The sequence below is a fragment of the Phalacrocorax carbo genome, chromosome 27, assembly GCF_963921805.1.
Source record: "Phalacrocorax carbo chromosome 27, bPhaCar2.1, whole genome shotgun sequence".
In the NCBI taxonomy this organism is placed as follows: Eukaryota; Metazoa; Chordata; class Aves; order Suliformes; family Phalacrocoracidae; genus Phalacrocorax; species Phalacrocorax carbo.
Window position 1 is genome coordinate 2,321,411 of NC_087539.1, and position 23,338 is coordinate 2,344,748.

Here is a 23,338-nt window from a genome sequence, read left to right on the forward strand (position 1 = left end):
AAATCGTTCCCGGTGACGCCGGGGAGCGGCAAACCTGAGGCGCGCTTTGCTTGGCCGTGCCAGAGGAACGGCTTCTCAATAGAACCGGTGGTAACGTGGATGAGGGATGTCAGGGCAGTGACTCACCTGCTTTTATAAAGTCCTGGGGAAAAGGATTTGACTCACTCACTTTGTACTCAAAGGATAGATGCTGCCCGCTGCATCCCGGCCTGCCTCAAGGGGGAATATGGGATGGGGAAGCAGCTCAACCCCTGCACCTTCCCCTCAAGATCCTGGCTCACGCCCCGGATCTGATCTCCTCCCAAATCCTGAGCTGGAAACATCTAGCCACAGACTCCTAGCACAACCGGGGATGTGGCTGAGCGTTTGTGGGCTGCCCTGACCCAAAGTCCATGCGGAGGCTGAGATAACATCTGCCCATCGCTTCCAGACAGACGCTGGCCCCTTTTTGGGAGGCACCACAAGGACAGCAGGGAGAGCCACGGCCGACACCGAGGGTTGCACTGAGGTTGCCGAGCACAGGAGGATGCAGCCAGCCAGGCAAGGATACAACCCTGCCACCCCGGCCAAAAACAGGGACTTGGAAGTGTTGGAGAACGATGTGGAGCAGCACGAAGGCAGACTCACTCCGTCAGGCAAGGAAAGAACAGTCAAATATAAAGCAAAAATGAAGTTTAGGAAACATCAAGCATGAAACGTGTTCACTGGATGGAGTTTGAGCATTTCATTGAAGCTTGAATGCCCCAGCTGGAGCCAGGGACACCATCCAGCCCCAGGGGTGCAAAAAGCCCCGTGGTTGCTCCCCCAGCCTGGGACAGCCTGCCTGTGGGGTGGCATTCGGGATCTCACTGGGACAGCGGCTGCAGTGAGGACTGCGGAAACACCCCTCGCAGGAGCAGCTTTAGGGTGATTCCTGGCTAAATGAGGGTCAAGGAGCAAAAGAAGCAGTTTAATACGCTGTAGGGACGAGGCATATGCATCAAGATTGGGAATCATCCCCAGAGCAGCCCTGCAGGGTGTTGTAAGCCTTCTTAACTGCCGAGGATGCCCAGGATCGCTCTACACCAGTTCATGTAATAAATACTCAGGATGCAGCCTTTAAAGCCAGGGAGTGAAGCCTAATTCATCCCTGCTGCTTCTCCCAAAACCTCATCTTCCAGCCCCACTGACCTCCTCCAAGCCCCAGCTGCGACCACCCCAGACACCTTTGTCACCCGAAAACAGAGCATTTCTAAAGGCGGCCAGACCCCTGCAGGTGTTGTCGACAGTGCAACCAGCGGCAAACAGGGATGGGGAAAGGGGTGGCAGGGCAAGAAAACCCATGTTGTACGGCAGGAACACAAACACTGCGATGGTGGGAGGGAGGTGAACGGGATGCTACGGGCTGGCCGGTGTGCATCTCCTACAGCACGTGGGTTTGCCTGGAAAGCAGCGAGGAGGAAAGCTTGCAGCAATTTAAGTCGCAGGTCCCAGGCCTGCGCTGGAGCAAATCGGAGCTGCGACAGCAGCTGCAGGGCCGCTGGCTCCTGCTCTCCTCCTGCCAAGGAGGCAGTGTCCCTCTGACACAGCTAACTGAAGCTATGCTTCCATAGATTTCAGAGAGGGCTTTCCAGATGCTCAACCCCTGCCGGCTTCCAAGCCTGCTCTAGTTACAGAGGATGCTGGATGCTTCTAGCACGTGCTTCAAGCTCCCCACAGGGAGCAGAGACGCTTCCCGGCCAGCCTGCGAACTCCAGCTGCTGCCAAGTGACGTTTTCCCGGACAGCCACGACTCTTCCCTCCCTCTTGTGTTTTCTGCTTTGCCTCTTGGCCAGTCCCTGGCGTCAGCGTACGTCCCGGAGGCCAGCGTTGCACAACGCTGCTCTGCAGCGGCTCCCGGGCCGGGGAATAACACATTCCACGTTTGGGACAGCAGGGGCTTTTTTTGTTTTGAGTTATCAACGCCTATTCGGGGAAGCGGAGGAGAGCTGGAAACACCACCTCCCTCCTTGCTCACCCTCATCCTGCAGTCCCACCCTAAACCATCGTAACCCTGCCAGCTACTGCTGCCCTCACGCTGCCTGTCCCCCTGAGCATCTCTGCTCCCCACCTAACCAATTGAGGAAATTTCCCTTTCTCCACACAATCTCCTTCCAGTTTCTACTCCTCTCTCTGGCTTCAAGATGATGGTTTGGTTTTTCCCCTCCTCCCCTTTGGGGATTTTCAACACTGAGAACACAAATCAAGCCTCATAGTGAGGATGCTGAGCATCAGCTGCTCCTGACTTCAACCAGATCCCAGCAAGCCTTTTCCTTGGAAAAGGGGAGGGAAGATCCATGGGGTGCTGATCCCAGGCGAGCTACAGACCTTTCTGCAGCACCAGGGAGGGGAATGAGCTGCAACCACCTTCACCGATGTCCTTCTGCAGCCGTGTCCTCAGACAAACTGCCCCAGGACACAGCGGGGGACCCTCCCAAGGATATTCACTGATTCCCAGCTGACTGGCACCGTGACAAGCACAAAAAATAACTCCCCAGCAGCACATAACGTGACAGGGAGAGAATAAGTTCAATGCCATGAGACTGCTGCAGCTCCAGGAAGCTTGTGGGTGCCTCCAGCTGCTTGATTTGGTGATGCATAATTTATCTTCCTGCTTTGCAGCAACACCTTTAAGATCATGCAGGGCAGGAGACCTGTCCCTGTGTGCGTATGCTGCAAACGCTGGAGAGCTGTTAAAAGTTGGGGGAGAAGGGGCAGAGACACTAAGCAAGGTGAATCACCCAAAGGTTACAGGTGGCTGCAGAGCCTGGGTCCATCTAATGCCCCACGCTTTGGCCATCATGGCCCCAAAGGATAAAACATCCCTTCCTGAGCTCCAGGCAGTTGGCAAAAGGCAATTTTGCAGGGTGGAAGGGGTAACTTCAGCATTTTGCCACCCAAAACAGTGCCAAAGCCAGCAGGATAGTCCAACAGACCCTTTGCCCTGCTTTAAAGTACATTCAAGTTAAGCATCATCCTAGGAAAAACCAGTGGCAAGCGGACAGGGCAACCAAGGCACCCCTAGGCTGGAGACCTGCCCTCCTTGGAGCCGCCCGAAGGGGAACCGCTCCCGAGAGCGGCAAAAGGAGCGTTCCCAAACACCACGGCTCTGGCTGCGAGGTCGATTTCTCCTTGGCCGATCGCTCGCCACGCAGCCCTGCAGGCTTGCCCTGCGCTTTACCCCGCGCAGATAAGACAGGAAGAAAACCACAAATATTTGCTAACGTTGGCTGCGGACAGCTTGGGGTGAACCCAGGCATTGTGACGGGGCTATAAATCCTGCTCCGGCCTTATGGCTGTAACCTTGGCTGCCCTCCAGCTTCGACCTCCTCCCCTGCCTGTTCCCTCCTCAGGGGACAGTGGCTGCCCCAACGCCGTCCCCGGCTCCCCGGTGGCTCAGGGCTTTTGCTCTGAGCTTGAACACACGTGATCCCTTCCTTGCTTCACCTCCCTGACAAGCACCGGCTCCTCCAGCCCATCACCGCAGCATCTGGTCCACAGGTTCGGCTGTACCCAAACTTGGATCATGCGTCGGGGAAGGGACCCTCAGCACGGCTCAGCCCTGCATGGGTTGAGCTGAAGATGTCTAAAATCATCCAGGCCATCCAACCACGCCACACTCGGGGGATGGAGAAGGGTCTGCTTGCACCAAACCCCAAACTAGCACAGGCACCAGGTCTGCGGGGGTCTGCCCTCTTCTTCCTCCTCTTTATCCCCATCTCACTCCCTCTTTTCTGCTTCAGATTCTGTTGGCAGCGGGGTCAAACTGGCCCAGCCTTGCCTGTGACAACCCTCATCGCCCTCAAAGACAGCCTGGGGAAGACACAAACCCCCCTCAAGAGCTTCGAGATCCCTGATTCGACCTAAAAATAACAGCAGCACACCTCGTTCCGCTTCATTTAACCAGCAGCAAAGTCCACAGGAAGGCTATTTTTAATCTCCTTAGGTTAGGTTTTGTTAAGCCAGTAACAGTTTGCTAACGGGGTCGTTTACAAGTTAACTCCTGCGGAGAGCACACACCCCCCCGGGACCTGGCCCCGGCTGGGTGCGAGCACCCTGTGCCTCGCTGCCGCTGAATTTTCCGGCCTTTCCCAGGTAATTAACCAGTACAAGTCAACACATTTCCCTCGTTAGCAACAGCTACACCAAATGGACCGCACCAATGGGCTACCCATGGGCTCACACGTCCTCATATTCACCCAAAACACGGGTACATATAGTGTGTTACATGGTCTTTTTCTCCCTGTTTATAGGACACAGCTGCTAGGTGAAAAAAAGAAGCTCCAGGAATCTTTTCTTCATCATGGTTCTGCTCGATCTTTGGGACAATTGGAAATTTAGGCTTTTTTTTTTTTCCTGCAAACACCTACAAGCTCTGATTTCCTGAAGGACCCGGGTGCTTTGGTGGCACTCTGCGACGTGGGATGCTGTTTGCTCTCTGCTCACCACGTAAGGAAACGAGCACCACTTTCATTTTCCAAATTTTGAGGTCCATCAATCATTCGATGTGACGTCCTGTTTGCACCGTCCCCTAACAGAAGGCTGTTATTTTGGTTTGAATACTACGCGAAGAACAGCCTTCTCCTGAAGACTCAGGACGTGGAAAGCATGTGTATGTAGGAGGAAGTGTGTCAAACATTTTATTTTTAAAAGCTGCTTATCTATAAATAGAGTTGAAGAAAATAAATATTTGAACAACATTAGCGTGTTTGGATTGGGTTAAAAACTACTTTACTTCCCTCTGCTATTTATTTAAGTCTCTGCTGCGCACGTGGCTGGATGGACAGACCCGCTTTGCAAGAATAAGGGCCCCAAAAGACATAAAAACCCAAGAGGTATGGCAGAGCAAGACGCGAGCCGGTTCCACGCTAACGGGAATTACTGTCGCTGTGGGGAAGCTCATTCAGCTCTCATCCCTGTTTGGATGCAGCAAGGAGCACGCAAAAACACGTCGGAGAGGACGATGACTTTGCACGGGCAGGACGGAGTGAGTTCAGTCAGTGTAACTGGGAGTTAATCACAAACAGCCCCAGATGCTCTAAGCTGATGCTCCCCCCCCCCCGCCAAGAGCCAGCAAAGGCAACTTGGCTCCGATAAAAGCAACCCCCCAGATCACTAACCACCACAGGAACAGCCTCAATCATTAAACAAGCTCCTCTCAATCATTACCCGCCACATCCCCTGCCCTTTGCGTCCTCTTCGAGTCCTTATAGGGCTTTCAGCTTTCACCCTCGCGTGCCTGCCTGCTGCGCCGCAGGGTAATTGAGGAGGAGGAGGAGGACATCACCGGGCGAAGCCGGGCCGCTCCCCACGGGACGCGTGTCCGCATACTCACACTCTTTCATCATGCCGATGTCCACGCAGCGCTTCAGCCGGCAGGCCTGGCAGTGCCGCCGGTTGTCCTTGGTGATTTTGCAGTCACCGTTGAAGGGACACGTGAACATCGCTTTCCTCTTCATGCTTCTCCTGGAGAGGAACAGGGGGGGAAAAAAAAAAATAAATAGATTTTGGGTCAAATCAACACCGTTTTGACATCGCAAGAGGCCACTCCAAACATCAGGAAGAGATGCAAGTGCAAATCTAGCTCTCTGGACAGCAAACGGCTGGAGAGAGATTGCTAAGAGGATGCTGGAAACATCTGGCCTGACTGTTCAGCTCAGCTGGTTGCTTGAGAAGACTAAGCTGGAGAGGCTGTACCTGGTTGGGTGCATCTACAGGTTTGATCTTAGACGTTCAGGCGTTGCTGGACAGTATGGAAAAAGGACAACTTCTTACAAGGACACAGCTCAGGGGTTCAACCACAGGTTAAGCAGCTTTCTGGTTTTGAACAGGTATTTTGAAGGGCAAAAGAAAGGTGGAAAGGTTGTGGAGAAACCCCCACCCGCAGCAAAACAAACTAGAGTGGAGGCCGGCATGTACCAGAGCAGCCCATGTTATTAAACCTTTACCAGCCTTTAAAGCCTGGCTTTGCTAGAAATACTGGCTGGAGCGCATGTTTATGTGTGCAGGAGAAAAATCTCACTGCAGGATACAAGAGAAACAACACTTAACACAATAACCCTCTCTTCCACCCAAACCACACCGTGCCACGTTAATCTGCTGCTGCAATCATGACTGTAAAACCTTCCAAGTACAAAGGGTCAAAGCCAGAGGTCCCAGCAAGAACTCGCCTTTCTGCGGGGCCGTCCTGCGCGATATCCACTAATGACACATTACAGGCATAGCTGAGCTGGTCCATTAAGGGCAGTTTCTCCTCTGGGCTCTCAGAGATGCCCCGTCTTTGCTTCAGAGAAAGTTACTCAATGACCTGCCATGAGCAAATCAAAATTATCTCCGGATTTTCAAGTATTTCTAAAGGTGCTGCTTGCTTTAAATGGAGGCGTGATTTTGAATGGAGGTTAAACCAAGCCTAGGACGCCTCCAGGCTGGAAAGTCAGAGCGAGGATATTCAGAGATAAATGCAGCAGAGAAGCAGAGCTGAGACACAATTCAGGTACAACAGCCAGGAATCTGCCACCAAGTTAATGCTGTATTTCAGCACCGGCATGAAGAGTCTCCTGCTAGAAAGAGTCTCTCTTCTAGCAATAAAATCCCTGCGCAAAGCTGAGCTGATGGTGCACGACCCTGCGCTCCACAGGCCAACGACGCGGACGTACCACACCGGAGGGTCTGAGAGGGCGACGGCAGAGGGGCCCCTCCGCCCCAGGAACGGCGCCAAGCCTGCGCTTATAGGGTATAAATATAAAATATGTTTTTGGGCTGCAGACCCGAGCAGCGTGTAGCGTGCAATTAGAGGCTATTTTAAAAAGGGAGATGTAAACAAAGAGGCTTTACTCTCCCTTCGCCTCACAGATGAATAAATGCATTTAGGGGAATTAATACAGGAGAGGTGGGTGGCAGAGCCCTCCATAATCTGCCTTACGCTCTTTCACCCAGCAGCTGGGTCTCAGTTTATTGCTTTTCTCGGGGTTTTCCCCTTCTACCAAGACCAGCAGGACCTTTGCTTTCCCGGGAACGGGGACGAATGTTGCTCAGCTCAGGGGCACGTCAGGATTTGGACCTGACCATCCCAAAATCTCCCAGTTTTGGTGAGCGTCTCGAGTTTTGAGCACCTAGGGCACGCAGGCAGCTCGTCTTTTCCCCTGCAGCCCAGGGCAAGGCTGGGGAATGCACAAACAAGCAAGAGAAACACGAGGCCCTTGGGCAGGGAAGATGTCCCGTCTGCGAGGGCAAGCCAACATTATGGTTTTGGTATGAAAATTGTAGTTTAGTCGAATACAGGGTGGCTGGACACACAATAGAGGGTTTCTAAGCAGTCGCTTCTCTGCCCCAAGGGTCCATGGCTCTCGGCTACGAGGGGCCCCACGTTACACCAGCAGCACAGAGGAGCGGCCGTCTACCCCACAGCCGGAGCTCACACCGTCCAGCTCCGGTATATTTTTATAAAGCTCCAGAACTACCCATTTCAAGGCTCATTTAAGATCTGTGTCTCAGGCAAGCTGCCTAACGTTAAAAATAACGAGATTCCTCCCTGCACAAACCCAGTCTGCGGGTGAGAGTAAACACGGCCACAGCCAGCAGCAAGGGAAGCTGGGGTTTGCTGAGCAGGGAGAGATGTTACTTTGAGGTCGGGGTGGCAGGAAAAATAGGCACAGCTTTCCCATGCGTGCAAATGCAGCATTGCAAAGGACAGGCTGCTGTGGACGGAGGGGTAGCGTCCGTCACTCAGGGTGCTTGCAGGATGCCCATCTCATGGAGGCAGGAAGAGCCCATCTGGTTTTGTCTTGCCCAGCAGATCCCGTCCCTGATAGAGAGCACTCCAGCCACACTGAGGTCTGTGATTTGCCTAACTCCAGCTCTGCAAGCCAGGAAACCTGACCTTTAACCACCCCCCAAGTGTAGCGGTTGAGCCCCATCCTTGGTAGGCACATGCCCGACAGCCCTCCCTAGCACGCTGAGGAGAAAGCGAGCCCCGGTGCCTCTATAAAACGGCTTTTAGGTTATCAGAGATGTGAAGTTACATAAAAACCAGATGGTGAATAACAGCCCCGACCAGAGTGGGGGCGAAGCCCAGCCCAGACCTGCATCCTACGGCAGATATTAGTGCAGTTCTTGGGCCTTCCCCTTTACCAGCCAGGACTGATCTTCAAAGTAACTCTGGGTTTCTTATTAGCAAAATGGGCTTTCGATACACAGCTCTCACATTTGCAGGACCTGTGAAATACCGTTTCCTGAAAGCTACCCTACTCATAACCAAACCCCACAGCGGCGTTCCTGTTACGTCCTTTCCATCACCCACCACATGGCTACTACATGACGAGTCATTTTGGCACCAAGGCTGCAGCAGAACCATCTCACGCAGCCATCATAAACCGTTTTTTAGGATAATCCCCTGTTTCTCCCCCATTACACCTACACAGCCCTCCAGGGAAGCCCCTCGGTACACCAACAGCCAAGCCAACACCGGCGCAGAGCTGCAGCTCCCTGGCACCTGCTTTGCATCCGTTTGCATTTTCTCCCCCAAACCCTGCCAGCTCCATCCCCCACATCTGATCCCAGGAACCCTCCAGACAACCACATATTTCCCTGAAGTATCTATAGAGACTTCTGGGGAAAGAGGAGGAGGGGATGGATTTATTTTAAAAAGTGTCATGTAGAACATGGCAAAGAACTGGGGAAGATTACAGGAGTGGGAGATGCAGTGATGCAGACAGGATGGGTGGGGACTTCATAGGTTTTGAAATACCCGGAGCCTTTCCAAGCAGCTCTGCTATTAATGCCCAGTATCATCGCACCGGGGGAAAACTAGGACTGCAGAAGAAACCAGAGAAATCGTGGATGCTTCAGCCAAGTCACAGCAGAATAAATCACTCGGGCTTAGTTGCTTTTTAAGACCTCCTGAACAAACAGCAGCGCTCAATAAAAGGCTACTGTTGCCGTTGGCATCATTAGTAAACAGCGGACTTTGAAGCAACCAGCCAAAGGTTGCCTCACGCCTGTTTGTGCTGCTGGTTACGCGTGCGTCTGAGCACCCAGAGGTGGCAGTAAATTGCTAATGCCTTTTATAGAGCCGTTAAACTCAAAATCTCCTGGGGGACTTCATACCAGGGAATCACGTCACGCAGGTACGTCGTCCCTGTGGAGGTCCTCCAGCAGTTCTGCAGCCACCCCAGCGAGCCAAGGCTCGTGTCTGCAGCCTGAGTGCACTGGTGAAAAAAAAAGAGCTGTGAAACCTTCCCAGGGTTTTGCTGTTGCAGTTCGATATTCACAGCTGCTTGCCCTCTTTTAGCCCCTTCCAGCCAAGGCTGCAAGTCTGACCTCCCAGGTACACGTAATCAGCCACCACAAACTGATACCAGCATGGGGAGGGGGGTTTTGCCCCCTCAAAGACCTGCACAGGGAGCGCAAGCTGGACGTTAACAACCAGCAAGTGCCCGCAGACACAGCCCGTTTTAAAACCCAGGGTGCTGGCAAAGGGCTGCATAGCTTTTAAGGAGAGTTTAAGGGGTCCAGGCTCTTCCACGGCAGTGCTGCTATATTTTAATGCAGAAAGCACTTAGATACTGTGGCAGCAGCAAGCATTAATTAATTCACTGATTGAAAATGGCACTTCAACAAGCCTGTGTAAGCCAGAGGGAGCACACCAAGACCTAGCATGGGGAGAGTGTGCTTGGAAAGCAAGATTAAAAGTAGTAGTAAGAGCCTTAAATTGAAAATAAATGCTTTATATGGGGCATGAAGGGCTAGCTGAAGATGAGAGCTTTTCACACCATTAAGATGTCTGTTCAGAAATACTGTCACAGTTGTAAGCCTTGCATGATTACAATGGTGTGACAGGAGAGGTGGGGAAGCACAGCAGCAGGGCTCTCAACATCAGTGCAAGAGCCACATCGCACCCAGGAAGGGTTTGTTGAGCAGCACCGGCCATTTCAGAGGTCAAAAGCCAGACCGTTGTCTCTGTGGCCACAACGGGAACAGGGAAGGTCAGGGACGCTAGGCCAGAGCACCTGAAAGAAGAGTTACTCATTTAGCAGCAGTAATTGAGGAAAATGTTGTTGCTCAGGTTGGCCAGGTTTTGAAGCTGCCCCGTTCGAAAACAGACTGCGGTATGTGAAAACCCCCATCTAGCCCCGAAATTCCTGCAAGAGGAGGAGTTATGACTCTGCTGTGAAAGTTCAAGCTCTGGTTGCTGTAAGAGCCCAGCTCAAGGTGTAAAGCTGGGCGCTCGGGTGTTTGCAATCCCGCAGCCACCTGTGCCACCGTCTCATTACAGTGCAAAATACTTGAGCAAGGCTTTTCCCAGCCAGTCCCACACCAATCATCATCTTGCTTCATTTCGCCAGCGCTTAGTCATTCTCTCACTTGGTGCAAGCGATCTGAACTCCCACGTGAATGGGTCGGCGCCGGCTGTACGGGAGCATCGCCTCGACAGATGCAGGGGCAAAACCAAGTCGCTAATATCCACACACCTGCAACCCTCCAGACTCAGGGACCACAGCAGCTTCCAAAGATATTTCTGCCATGCTGAGGACCAGCTTGAGAGCACACAAGACCCCCACCTGACAGGGGGAAAAAGCCTCAAAACAGCTGCATATCCAGCCTACAGCTACTTTAAACCCCGCAAGGGCCAGAGTTGGGAGTGAAAGACTGCCTGATTTTGGAAAGAGCTTGGTGCCCACTCCAGCAGGTGGGCAGAGAGCACCACACATCTCCATTCACAAGCATGTAGACCTTCAGAGCAGAGGCAGCTTGCTTTAAAGAAAAGCTTGTGGCCATCATACCAGTTTAGTTTTCAAAGACTGCTAGTTTCAGGTGTATTTTTCCCAGGTGCCATCCACAACGTGCTACATCCCTGCCTAGGCAGCACGTGGAGGTCTGCAAGGCTCCCAGACAGATGGAAATCTCTGGCTAAGGGGTAAACAACCTATTTCCTGGTACCAGGGTGCCACAAGAATGGAAATAATTTGTGATCTCTCCATCATCAAGATTGCAGACAGCTGACGTGCCTGCAGATGTAGGCACAGGTCTGGCAAGACCATCAATAGCCCAGCTTTGTAGGGATGCAGGTAACTGGAAGAGCAGCCAGGCAGCACCCTGAGGGTCAGATCGCCTGCTCCTCAAGGCTTGCTGGTTATGGAGTAAAACTCCTCCTCCCTGAAGACTCTCACTCACCTGAAGAAGCCCTTACAGCCTTCGCAGGTCATGGCATTGAAGTGAAAGCCAGTGGCTCTGTCCCCACAGACGCCACAGATACGGGGCATGTTCCTGTCGAACTCGCCGGCTGGGTCGGGAAGCGATGTGCTAGCAGCCATAGTCTCCATGTCTGGGACAGCAGAGAAAGCCAGGTATTTTATTTTGTAAAGCTATCACAGCTACACTAACAGCAAATTAGATACAAGTAAAGGATTTTTCCTTGTCAGCACAAGCCGGCGAGAAAAGCTTCTGTGTTCCGCCTGGCTCTGTGCACTAACACCAGCAAAAAGCAGGTTTAGTGCATGTACAGGTTTACTCACCTACCCAGTAAAACCGGGACCGATCCCCACTTCCCGCACCCCCAGCCTTAAACACGCTGCAGAGCTTATGGTAGTTTGCCCTGCATCAGGGAGAAAACTCCTATAAGCCTACCCCAAACCCCAGATCGTTTCGCCACACACGCTCCTTTGCGTTTATTTTCAGAAAGCCTTGAAGGGAGCAGAATTCACCCCCATCGATGCTGCAAAACCACAGGGAAAGAGGTCACGCCGCCCGTACGCTGGCGCAGAATTTCCCTTGCGCTCAGACAGGAAGCGGCACCGGCACGCTCACGCCAGCTCCCGTAAGTAAGAAAAAAAAATCCCAAACGCAAGTCAAGCGAACATTGTTTAAAAAAAAAAAGTCCTCCACAGGGACATAAACAAGCGAGGGAAAAAATAGCACTAGTGCAGATCGCTGAAACTTGTGGAGTTTTAATATAAATACAGAGCTTTTAATAGACTTTCCCTGCCTTACAATATCCACTGGTAGAAGTCTGTCTCCTATTAGAAAGGCCAAATATCTAAAAGCACTGGGAAACTAAAAGTTAGAAGCCCTCGTGGTGCCAAATCTTGGTAAAGGCCACGCTGAGGGTGAAGTTTCAGATAGCACCATCCGGTAGCTCGGTAGGACGGGCTGCGTTTGTAGCTCAGCTCACCCTGCGGCTTCTCAGCAGCTCCCGTGCCTCGGTCTCCCCATGCACAGGGCAGAGTTATCCCACCTGCGCATCCCAGGGTGAGCAATTTTAAGTGGATTCAAGAGCTTCAAGCAACCTGTTTTAAGTATGGCTAGGTGTTTTCTCAAGAGGCGCTGCAGATAGCTGCGGCATCTAGGCTGCCTTCAAAAGGCTTTTAGCTGGTGCTAGAGTTGCCCTGTGTAAAATACTCTTTATCACTCAGTAACTCCAAACAGTGAGTCTGGAGCAAAAGAGAGTTCAGAAAAAAGGCAGGAGAACAACCCTGCAATTTAAGTCTCGCTGTAAGCCTACTGGAGTGCTATTGCCTGATCCCAGTAAAGCCTGGACTCCCCTGGATCCCCTGCCAGCAGCTCTGCAGAGCTGCCACAGGAAGCCCAAAGGCCCTACGGCCAGCAAGGGATATCCCCGGAGTACCTGGGCGTGCATAGCTCCCAAAGCAACTCCAGGAGCATGGAGTTTTCTCTACTCTTGGTTTCATCTGTCCCTACCTGAAACAGCACAGCTAATGGTCCTGGCACCTTTAGACAGGAGTTGTAGTCACCTACGCTGCTTGGAGAAAGCTCCCAGGAAAAGACAGAGGGAACAACCCCAAGCAGAAGATGCTCTGTGCAGAGGAGGGCTAGTGTTTACCTGTATCTGGAAGATACGCTACGCTCTGCTGGTGCATTTCCCAGGAGCTCTGGAGCCGGGACATGGAGCCACCTGCAATTAAAAAGAGACAGGACACGGTCTGAGACAGCTCAAAACCTATTGAGGTCAATGAGTCAAAGGAGGGCGTGCAGTCGGACGCCCCGGTCACAGCTCGCTCCAGCCCCTTGGCAAGGTGTGAGCACCGTGCCCAGGGTGGGGTGACCTCGAAATAGCCTGCCAGCTCGGGGGCTGCTTGTCTGATTCCCTCACCACCTCCTCGCTGTGGATCCGGGAGGAGATAGAGCAGCAGCCCGGCCACCCTCCACGTGCTGGCGGGTTGCTAAGGGAGCGGGAGGAACGCGCCGGCACTCAGAGCAGACACCCTCGGTGAGAGCAAGGGCACAGGAAGGAAAGAAGACAGCGAGAGGTGCTCAGCTCGTTCCTTCACCCTCAGTAATATTTTCCTATAAATTTAAATTTCACAATTCAGCCTGTCAAGCGTGCAGCAGTGTGAGACCCGCCGGCTTGCGTGGGATGGCATAAAGCAGAGCTAAATGGCTGCTATAAACGCAGGCTCTCATTCAACAGAGCATGTATGCTCAAAGTCAATGGGATCACTGCAGCACCGAGTGGCGGGAGTTTCCCCTCCCTTCTTGTGTCATTTTGTTCTTTCAGCAGCTCTGCTCCTGGATGGGAAGCACCACACTGACACTGGGCTAACACGGTGCTGGGACAGAGCCTGGAAAAGGTTTTACTGAGCTGCTTTACCTTCCCCGAGCTTCTCCTTGAGGCCTGGCTAACCTGTATTAGCAACAGGCTGATGGGTTGGCTTCTTCCCGTGGGTCACCCCACATGTTCAACACAGGCTCACAGCCCGAAATGATGAAGGTGCCACAATGTAGGGCCAAAGCAAGGAGAGCTGTGGGTGCAAACCACATCCCACGGCCAGCCAGCTCACAAAACGTGCCTCCAGGAGGGCTTATTTTCCCCATATGCTGTGCTGCGGGGTGGTGCTGCAGCTGCCGCTGAGGGTCGTGCCAGAGGTGAACCACAGGGTGCCCTGAGCTGGGAGGGACCCGCAGGGACCATCGAGCCCAGCTCCCGGCCCTGCACAGGACACCCCAAATTCACACCGTGTCTCTGGGGGCCTTGGCCAAGCGCTTCTGGAACATCACCAGGCTGGTGCCGCGATGCCTCCCTGGGGAGCCTGTGCCAGGGCCCCACCACCCTCTGGGGGAAGGACCTTCTCCTAATGCCCAGCCTCACCCTCCCCTGGCACATCTCCCTGCCGTTCCCTCGGGGCCTGGCGTTGGGCACCAGAGAGCAGAGACCAGCCCTGCCCCTCCTCCTGCCCTCGGGAGGGGGCTGCAGAGCGCCATGAGGCTGCCCTCGGCCTCCTCTGCTCCAGCTGAACAAACCCAGGGGCTTCAGCCGCTCCTCGTACGGTTTCCCCTCTAAACCCTTCCCCAGCTCTGTGGCCTCCTCTGGACACTCTCCAGTAGCTTTATACCCTTTATATTCTCTATACCCTTTATATCATTGATATCCTACGCCCTGTGGCACCCAACGCTGCCCGCAGCGCTCGGGGTGAGGCCGCCCCAGCGCGGGGCAGAGCGGGACAATCCCCCCCTCGCCCGGCTGCGATGCGGGGCTCGGTGCCCCCCAGGGCACGGCTGGCCATTCGAGAGGGCCAAGAGCCACACTTGGGGATCTCCCCCTGGGAAAGCAGCGCACGGTGGAGCTTCTGGATCCAGAAGCCACCCAAGACTCACTTGTGCTTGGCAGAAACCTGCTCAGGCCAGCTCCCGAGCACCGTGCTGAGCATCCACCTCCATCCCACCAGGTTTCAAGGTCTGCAGGGGGAAGTAGGGCACAGACAGCCCGGAGGAGGCTCCCCTTCCTGAAGGGCTGGATTCCAGGAGTGCCGCCAGCCGCCAGGTACTGGGCCATGGCAAAAAACACCTGCTGAGCACCCAGACTGGAAGCTGCTCCATTGATCATGCAGGGCACCTCTCTCCAGCAAGCAGCAGGGCTGCTTTTGGACAAAGACCCTTGTGGAGGCCTCAGCAAACCTTCTCCCTGCCATATGATGCACCGTTTAATACTTCTCCAGTGCTTTGTGTTGCTCCCTGCTCTAGCACGTCTTCCCAGGACCATGCATAGGGATGCTGACACTGGCAGTATCACAAGGCAGGATGGGGAAAGCAAGTACTGATGGCAACCAGTCAGCCTCGGAGGGGTCTCCCCTTATCATCATGCTTCTTGCTTTCTCCAGCTCCCAGTTAAAAAAAGCAAGAGGTCACTGATGTTCATTAGAAAGTAAGTCTGAGCCAGATGTAATTCCCACGTGGATGACAGCGCTGCTTCAACCTACCACCTCTGACTTCTTGGAAAACGTTACTCAGCCCCATAATGGAAGTGACGTCAGTGAGCAGGGTGGAGCGTGCACAGGAGTTTCCCTCCGCCCCCATGAAAGGTTGCTCATTCATCAAACCTGACATTTAGCGTTCACGTCTTGGAAGAAGGAAAATAATTTCTGTTAGAAGCGCTAACCTCTCTCAGGCAGGCACCAGAAAGGTCAAACCAGTTTTGTAGCCGGTTATAGCAAAGCTGCAGCAACCCTGTTGTCACCCCAAAGCGCCAGGGTTGGCTCTGAGCAGCTGTGCTTCACTAAAGCTGAGGTTTCTCACCACCTCATTCCCAAGGCGACAAATCCACGCCCAGGTCAGGAAACTTCAACTTTTAGATGATCCTTTTTTTTGGGGTTTGTACAGAGCTGTCACAACAGCAAAGCTCAAACAGCCCCAAGATGGTGCCAGGGAAGGCTGCACGATTGTTATTAGCAACCGGAGCCCTCCGCTGGGATACTGCCAGGTGATGAAGCAGCACAGAAGCCACCATGGTCAAGGTTTAAAAGACACGGGGGGGGGGAAAAGCTCACCTGCAGGAGACGCAGAGGGAAAGAACAGCACAAATCAGCCCGCTGACTGCTGTGCGAAGGGCTGCCGCTGGTAGCTCGGCTCCAGCCTCCCTGCCAGCAGCTGTTATTTCGGCCAGGGTTGCGATAGAACCCTGGTACCTGGGATGCTGGGAGGATGTGGCAAGGCAGAGGCAAGAGCTCGCTCCCCCTGCGCACCCCTCCCTGCCTTACCCGGAGGGGTGACTCACTTCTGCTGGCCGCTGGTGCCAGGAAGACGCAGCCCGAGGTGGTGCCGTACCTCCCCTTTGGTACATCGCTGTGGCACAGCTGGCCCGTCTCCCACCGGCGTGCGATGGGCCAGCGACACAGCCCTCGCGCAGCCTCCATCGCCGCAACTGGAGGAGTCATTAATCGCAAGCAGGAAACGTCTCCAGCTTTGGCCTCCAGCCCTGTCTGACTAACCGGAGCCTCGCAGATGTGGACCGGGGGCAGGCGGCAGCTTCCCAGAGCAGGTGGCTGATGGTGAAGCGTGGACGGAGCCGCACACTGCTGGTTGAAAGCCCTGTGTGAGCAGCGGTTCACCAGCTGCGCTCAGGGAAAGTAACACACAGCCAGGAAGCTAAACCACATCTGTTAGAAACAAGCCAACTGTACAAAGAGGAGAGCATCCTCTGGAGGGGTTTGCCATTCCCCAAACGTAACCCAGCGTAAAGGAAACGGGGCAAGTCACCCTGAAAAGTAGCGTAACAGGCATTGGAGCCACAGCCCAACGACTGTGGGGTGGCTGCACGAGTGCTGGGACCTCTGGTGTGGGGTGCAGCAGGGGGATCACGGCTCCTGGGGGAGAAATGAGAGCATGGAAAGTCTCCTGCTCATACAGGGAGATGGGCAAGCGTCTGCTCTTCTTCCTCCTTTATGCTGAGCCCAAGGAAGAATCCTTTACTTTTAAGTCTCCTTTTATTTTTAAGTACCCTCAGTAGCCACTCGGGGACTGGTAGGAAGTCTTTTGCTGTAGGCTTTTCTCATGCTTTATCACTTTCATTTTTCTCTGGACAACTTGCAAAACTCAGACTCACAGCTCATCAGGACTTGGCAGGAGGGAAAAGGCTTCAGAGGACGATTTGCTCCAGCTGAAAGCCTTAGTCACTCCCGTTCCGTGTCGGCACAGCAGCAGGTTTCGCCCCCAGCACTGAAATGCCTCCTTCCAACAGGACATTCCTCCACTAGCCACAGCAATAGGCAGAGCTGGGGGTAACACGCCAGCTAAGACAAAACCAGAGCCAGAAACCAGCGCTAGAGGCCGATGCGTAAACCCCAGCATGGGAGGCTCGTCCTGGGGCTGCTGCTCGGGTGGCAGCTGGGCTTCAGCTGCCCCGCGCTTTCCTGACGAGCAAAGCCAGAAACACATTTAAACATGAACACCCAGAGTAAGAAATATGTAGAAGCAAGACCAGGGCTTTGTCTGACCAAACATGCAGGTTTGTATTCAGCCAACTGCTCCCCAGGAGGTTCAGACTTTGCTGAAATCTGGGGAAGAAACAAAGCCAGTTAAGGAACAGCTGAACATTCCCAGAAAAACAAGAGTGACATTTCATTAAAAAGGCTTTGAAGTATTTGGAATTTGAGACTAACATCATTAAACATTTTCAGGATGCAGAAAATAAAGTGTTACAATACCGTGAAAGCATTTGTCACGTTCTCAATCTCTTTTGGCTCCATCAAAATAGATTTTTTTTTGTTAATTTATTTGCCAAGCAAAACAAAAAAATCTTTACCTGCGTGGCCTGAAAGGAACAGGCTGGTTTCTGAAGTCTAAGTAAATCCTCACCCCTAGCACCGCTCTGACTTGCTACTAAAGACTCTGTTAAGCCTTGGAGAGACCCACTCATTTACATGGAGGTTTTACTATTTTCCTGGCTCACACTCAGTTAGCACCACTGTTGACATGTCAAAACAAAACGATGCTCCACGGAGTCTCTGCAGAGCCTCTGGCAGCACGCTTGCATTTTAAGAAGCCTTTTTTCCCCAGTACAAATCAGCCTATTCATGACATCTAGTTGCAGCATGTGAGCAACCCCTTTCTCCATTAGAAAAGGAACAATTAAATGATTTCCTCCTGGAGCTCCAGGGAGCCCTGTTATTCAGCTGCTTTCCATAATTTATTAGACAGCAGACTGACAGCCGGCAAAGCACTGCTCCCACACGAGCCCAGCACCAGCCCACGTGTGGCTCTGCACGTTGCACGTGGACGGATGTAGCAGGTGAGGCTCCCTGCGCTGCCGCATGGCTGGATCCCTCCTGCCGCCGCTCACCTCCATTTCTAGGTTGGAGGAACGTTGGGGGTTGGTGTTTTTTTTGCAGGACCCAGAGTGGCTGCAACCTTCTGGGAGCTGGGCGAGGAGATCTGGCAAGCCTGGCAGCCTCAGGAGACTGGCAGCTATTTATTACCTGACGCAAGACAGCTCATGCCACCCCTTCCTCCATTAATCTGATTAGATGTGAAACCCTCCTGGAGCCTCCGCTAACACCCCCAGACCGAGGCAGGAGGCTCCTCCATGTCAGGCAACACGTAAGCATGACAATTCCTACCCCAGAGAGCCCAGACACTCCCAGTCTGCGAACATGTCACCGCAGTGAGGCATTCAGAGGAGGATCCAGCTGTGTGACAATCCACTACGAATATTAGTTTCAAGAAGGTCAGAGAGACTTTTAAAACATCCCTCTAAGGAACAGGATGCTAATCTCATTTCTTGTGAGGAATTGGGCACTTATGGGTTTTGTGGTACGGGAGTGAGCAAGCCTGGGGACACACTGAACTCGATTACGGCCACCAGTGCTCCCCAGTAACGCAGTTAGGAGCGGACATCTGAGCAGCCACAACCCTGGCAGCAAAGCTAAAGAAAATAAAGCGTCGACTGAGCAACCCCAGGTCTGCTCTCAGCCCAGCAGGACTCTCCGTGACCCCACACCTCCAGCCATCGCATCTGGGAAAGCGGAAGGGAAGAGACGGGATGCACAGGTCCAGAGCCCCAGTTTGGGTTTCCAGGGTCATCCGCACAACAATATCGCCCTTCCCAACTCTTTTGAGAGGGGTGGTCGCTCTCCCAAGGTGTCGGAGCAGCGCCAGGAGAGCCTGCAGGCACACAGGAGCTGCAGAGCGTGCAGCCCTCTGGGTAGGCTGCAAAACACATCCAGCCTCCCACATCCAAAGGCACAGCAACAAGTCCTCAAGCAAACAAACACACGTGCGAGGCAGGTCTAGGGTTGGCAGATGTGCTTCCTCTCACGTGCTGCAAGACAGGAGACAGGGGCTGGAGTCCAGGCACAAATTGCATCCACCCTGGATGGGAAGCACAGGAGAAGCCTGTTCGGCGCCCTGGGAAAGGGGCCAAGGGAGACAGCGTACGGCAGGGACAAGGGCTGGCTGGAGATGAGCATCACTGCGCAAACCCCCAGCGGCTTCACTAGCGTGGAGAGGCAGAAGACAAAACCCCATGCCATTTACAAGCTCTTCTGCCACATTACTCAAAGATCTTTAAGGGATCTCACATTGTAATTAGACAACAAATCCTTGCATGTGCAGGTAAAAGCAGAGAACACTTCTGTGCCATTCCCCCGACTAGAAGGAATGAAGTAAACAGATTTCCAGATTATGGCTTGGGCACCACATCAAAAATACCTCCGACCTGACTCTTCACTGGCACAACGCTGTGTCATTTAAGCCACAAAAAGTAGACGGAGCACTCACTGCAGCACCCCGTCTGGATCCGCGAGCCAAGGGAGACCCCACCGGCACCACATTACTGGCGGCCGGATGGCTTTAATATGCGAGAAACACACCCTTTCCCAAACTCTCCTTCAACAAATAAATGAAAGCAACTTCTCACGCAGCTACAACTTCGACACGGGCTGGCAGAACTTCCCTTTTTTGCCTTTTCCCTGCATTGCGGCTTTTCGGCACAAGCCGGTACCTATTGATGCCATCCGGGCTGACTGTGGGAAAACTCAAGGGGGCTGTTTGGCGCCGGCCCGGCTCAGGCTCTGCCCTCGTTCCCGACCGATGAGCCTCATCCAAGCACACATCCTCTCCGGACTAACTCGATGCAAGAGTTTGCAGACACAGAGCCAGGTCTCAAGACTGTCTGCCAACTGGGATGAGCAAGCCTGGCACACCCCGCACGGAGCGGAGGCCATCGGCTGCCGATAACAGTAATAACAGAGTAGTGCTCAGTTATAGGAGCACCCACAGACCCCCGTCCCTGCCCCGAGGAGCAAACACAGCAGAAGAGGCAAGAAAGAGAGAGCCGGCCCAAAACTCAGTGAATTTCAATGCTGGGGAAGGAACTGTGAGCACCACAGCATGGGAACTGGGAGGAAACACATAGTGGGAAGGGTGGAGCATCCTCCAGCATTGCATCACAGGCTGCCATGGGCTCCATCAGACTTTTGGGCTTCCTGAGAAGCCTTGTCAGTAGCCACCTCTTGATCTGGAGCTCTTCCTCCTTGTTTGAAAACCCCCTTTCTAGATCAAACCAGCTCCTAACGCCTGTGTTCACTAATCATGGAAAAGCAAGGCTCTAAATTGCTTGTAACAATGAAGGAGCTGCTGCATTTTAACATTTCACATCTGCAACACAGATTCATTTAGAGATTCAGAGCCCAAAAACACTTCTAGGGTAAAACTAATCAAAACAAGGTTTTAGACAGGAGGACAGTTTCAGCAGAGCATCACTCTCTTGGACTGGGATTTCAAAGAAAGCATTAAGCTATGATTCACAACATTGTGTAAAGCAGCCCCGAAAACATCACACGCTTATTTAAGGACACACATCTATCAGCTACAGCGGTAGGAATTTCCATTTTCTGGGACAATGAGCCAAAACACCCCATTCCTACAGATTAACCATTCCCAACCCCGCTGCCTCCTCCAGTTTGAGCTGACACAAGAACAGCAATAGCACTTTGCAGGGCTGAGCAGACCCAAACTGGGGAGCACTGGTGACCCCAGAGTCAGGGTCCAGCAGCACCAGGGCCCCTGGGGGGGTCAGGGAAGCTGGCACTGTTTCCCATCAGAGTGTAGCAGGGCTCTGTCTGAACAGACCAGGGCTGGTTTCCAGGAATGGGCTAAACAATTCTATTTCCCCTGTTGTAGGAAGTCACGACCGCTTGCAGTTGGGACAGGAAAGCAGGAGATGCCTCTCCCAGCCTCATTAGGGCCCCCCCAGCCTCTCCTCCATTGAGCACCCAAACCACAGGGACTGCTTGCCCCATCCCCAAGTGATGCTTCTTAATTAGAAGATCCCGCTGATATGGCAGAGAGGTGATTTGCAGCAGCTCTAGCTGGTCCAGAGATTTAAAAAACCAGGAAAACAAGGAGAGGGAATTGTGAAAGTTTGCCAACTGATAGAGCAAACAGCAGGTGAGATCAAACATCTCTGCTAGGGCAGCGCACCCCAGGAACAGGAGAGCAGGGAGCAGAAGTTGGGGGAAGGGGGGGGAAGCCCAGCAGCTTCTGAGCTCCCAGCCCTCAAAGCCAAGTTCAGACATGGAAGAGACAAGGATCCCATGTGTTGGATGAGGCCAGCCATGGTATTTGGGATAACAGAATCTGCAGAGCCTGCCACAAGCACAGTGATATTCCTTGTTCATTTGATCCTCCTAGGAGCTGGCGCCTCAAAGAAGTTCTATTTAATCATTGGATTGACATCCTCTGTGCCTCGAAGAGAGGGCACCACCATAGATCACCGCCTCCCTGCCCAAATCACAGGTGGAAAAAAGCTAACCACACAGGCACGTGGCTTGCAAGCGATACCTCTCCTCCTGGCAAGGATCCCCTGCCCACAGACAATGCATTTGCTCCGCAGGCTTTCATCGAAGCAGGCAGCACCACCTGGGACCATGCCTGCAAGCCTGCAACCCACAAAGAGCAAAAAACACCCTTTCCCGATGCTTTAGGCTTCAACAGCAACTTAAAAAAATAATAATAGGCATCTCCTGGAGGGGGGAGACCACCGTGCCTGCAGCGAGCGAGCTGCAGGGTGCCTCATTTCCTGAGCAGTGCCAAGGGAGGATGTTAGTCATGAACAAGAAGTGACAGCAGTCACCAAACCCACATCTCACAGGCCAGAAAACAAAAAACCAGACAACAAAAAAAAACCCCAAACCAAACACACACTGGAGCCGCACAATGGAAGTTGTGTTGGTTTTCCTTTGCTCAGAAGCTGCTGCATTTATGGTTTGTTTAACAAAAAAAAGGCAGCTGTAAGATGTTAAACTGGATTATCTCAATAGTAGTTTAGGTGCTAGTACGGTGCTGTATTTGCTATCAGAATTTTAAATGCTGGTAGAACCGCTTGTCTGCGCTACCTAAAACATGGCCCCTTGATTACGGCCAAATCCAGTTACACTGCCCCCAGAACAGGACAGAGCCTTTTCACTCCTATTCTACCAGGAAAACCTGCAAGACACCAGGTTTTCCCCAACTTAACATCCCCACCACTTCACCACCTGCTCTGAGAGTACATATGGACCTTCTTCCAGACCCAGCCCAGCAGCCAAAGACCCAGTGCCTGGCCAGCTTAGCTGATGCGAGGCTTAACATAAGCACCTTTCAGCTCTCCAGCACAGCTGGGTTAGCCTAAAACCTTCCCAGTCGCAGCCTATGCCGGGCTGCGATCCCGGCAAGCAGCTCCGCTGAGATGGAGAGCCCAGGAAAGATGCTCTTTGAGTGACAGACTGGTTCGTGCAATGAGTTTGGGTCACTACAGCTTCTTCCCAAGGACTGCGTTGCTTCGCCCAAGGGCACCGTGACATCCACGGCGGTGGAGGTGGTCAACACCGCTGCAGCCGAGGGGTTTGCTCTGCGCATGTTTGCCCCTAAATGCTCCCGTCCGTCAACACTGGTCTGCAGGCGCAGTGAGCGCGTGTGGCGTGTTCACGCTTGCACCTCAGCCAAGCGGTTACTACGGGCTCCTTCCCGCCGCGGAAGGAACCCTGCGATGCCCGTCACGCTGCAGCTGGTTCAGCACTGGTGTCGAAACCCGGTTTTACCTCACTCTTGTGATGCTGGAAGATGCTGGAAGAGGATCATTCAGGTTTGAAGTTAACAGGAAAGTAGGTGCACGAGTGCCAGTTCACGGGAAGGCTTCAGCCCCATCCAACTTCCCCTCTGACTCACCGAAGCAGCCCGCAAGGCTCTCTGCCCAGATTCAGGGGAAGAGCCTGCTCCTGGCTGCGCCTCAGGCGCATCCAACCGGCCACAGGAGACGCCCCGAGCTCCTGTCCCTGCAAAGCTACGGCAGGTCTGCTCACAGGGCAGCAGGAGGCTGCCACGAGCTCCCTGCTCGCTTCTCTGGGCGACGCTGCTTCAGGCAGGCCAGCTATCAGCCAGCATCGCCCCGTCCTCAGTATTCATTAGCTCAGGAGAAAGAGGGACAAAGTACAAAAAAAAGAGTTAGTCCTACTAAAAGGGTTTTTTTTGCTGCCTTTTATGACTTACTGCAGGCCAGGGAAGTGGAGAAAAGCCATGCTCAGCCTGATCTTCAACTGCAGGGCATCCTGTT

The 23,338-nt window shown here is 53.2% G+C and overlaps 1 protein-coding gene across 6 annotated transcripts in view; it reads right to left on the minus strand.

The window, feature by feature from the left end:
• Window positions 1-23,338, minus strand: part of VDR (vitamin D receptor) — a 41,283-nt gene that overhangs the window by 8,014 nt on the left and 9,931 nt on the right. For all 6 annotated transcript variants that reach the window (XM_064474423.1, XM_064474426.1, XM_064474424.1 and 3 more), the window contains 3 exons: window positions 12,857-12,928; window positions 11,191-11,341; window positions 5,354-5,484 (listed from right to left, as the gene is read on the minus strand). In XM_064474423.1, coding sequence (XP_064330493.1) covers window positions 5,354-5,484; window positions 11,191-11,341; window positions 12,857-12,920 — 346 coding nt within the window. In that variant the 5' untranslated portion in view covers window positions 12,921-12,928. The remainder of the gene's footprint in view (window positions 1-5,353; window positions 5,485-11,190; window positions 11,342-12,856; window positions 12,929-23,338) is intronic.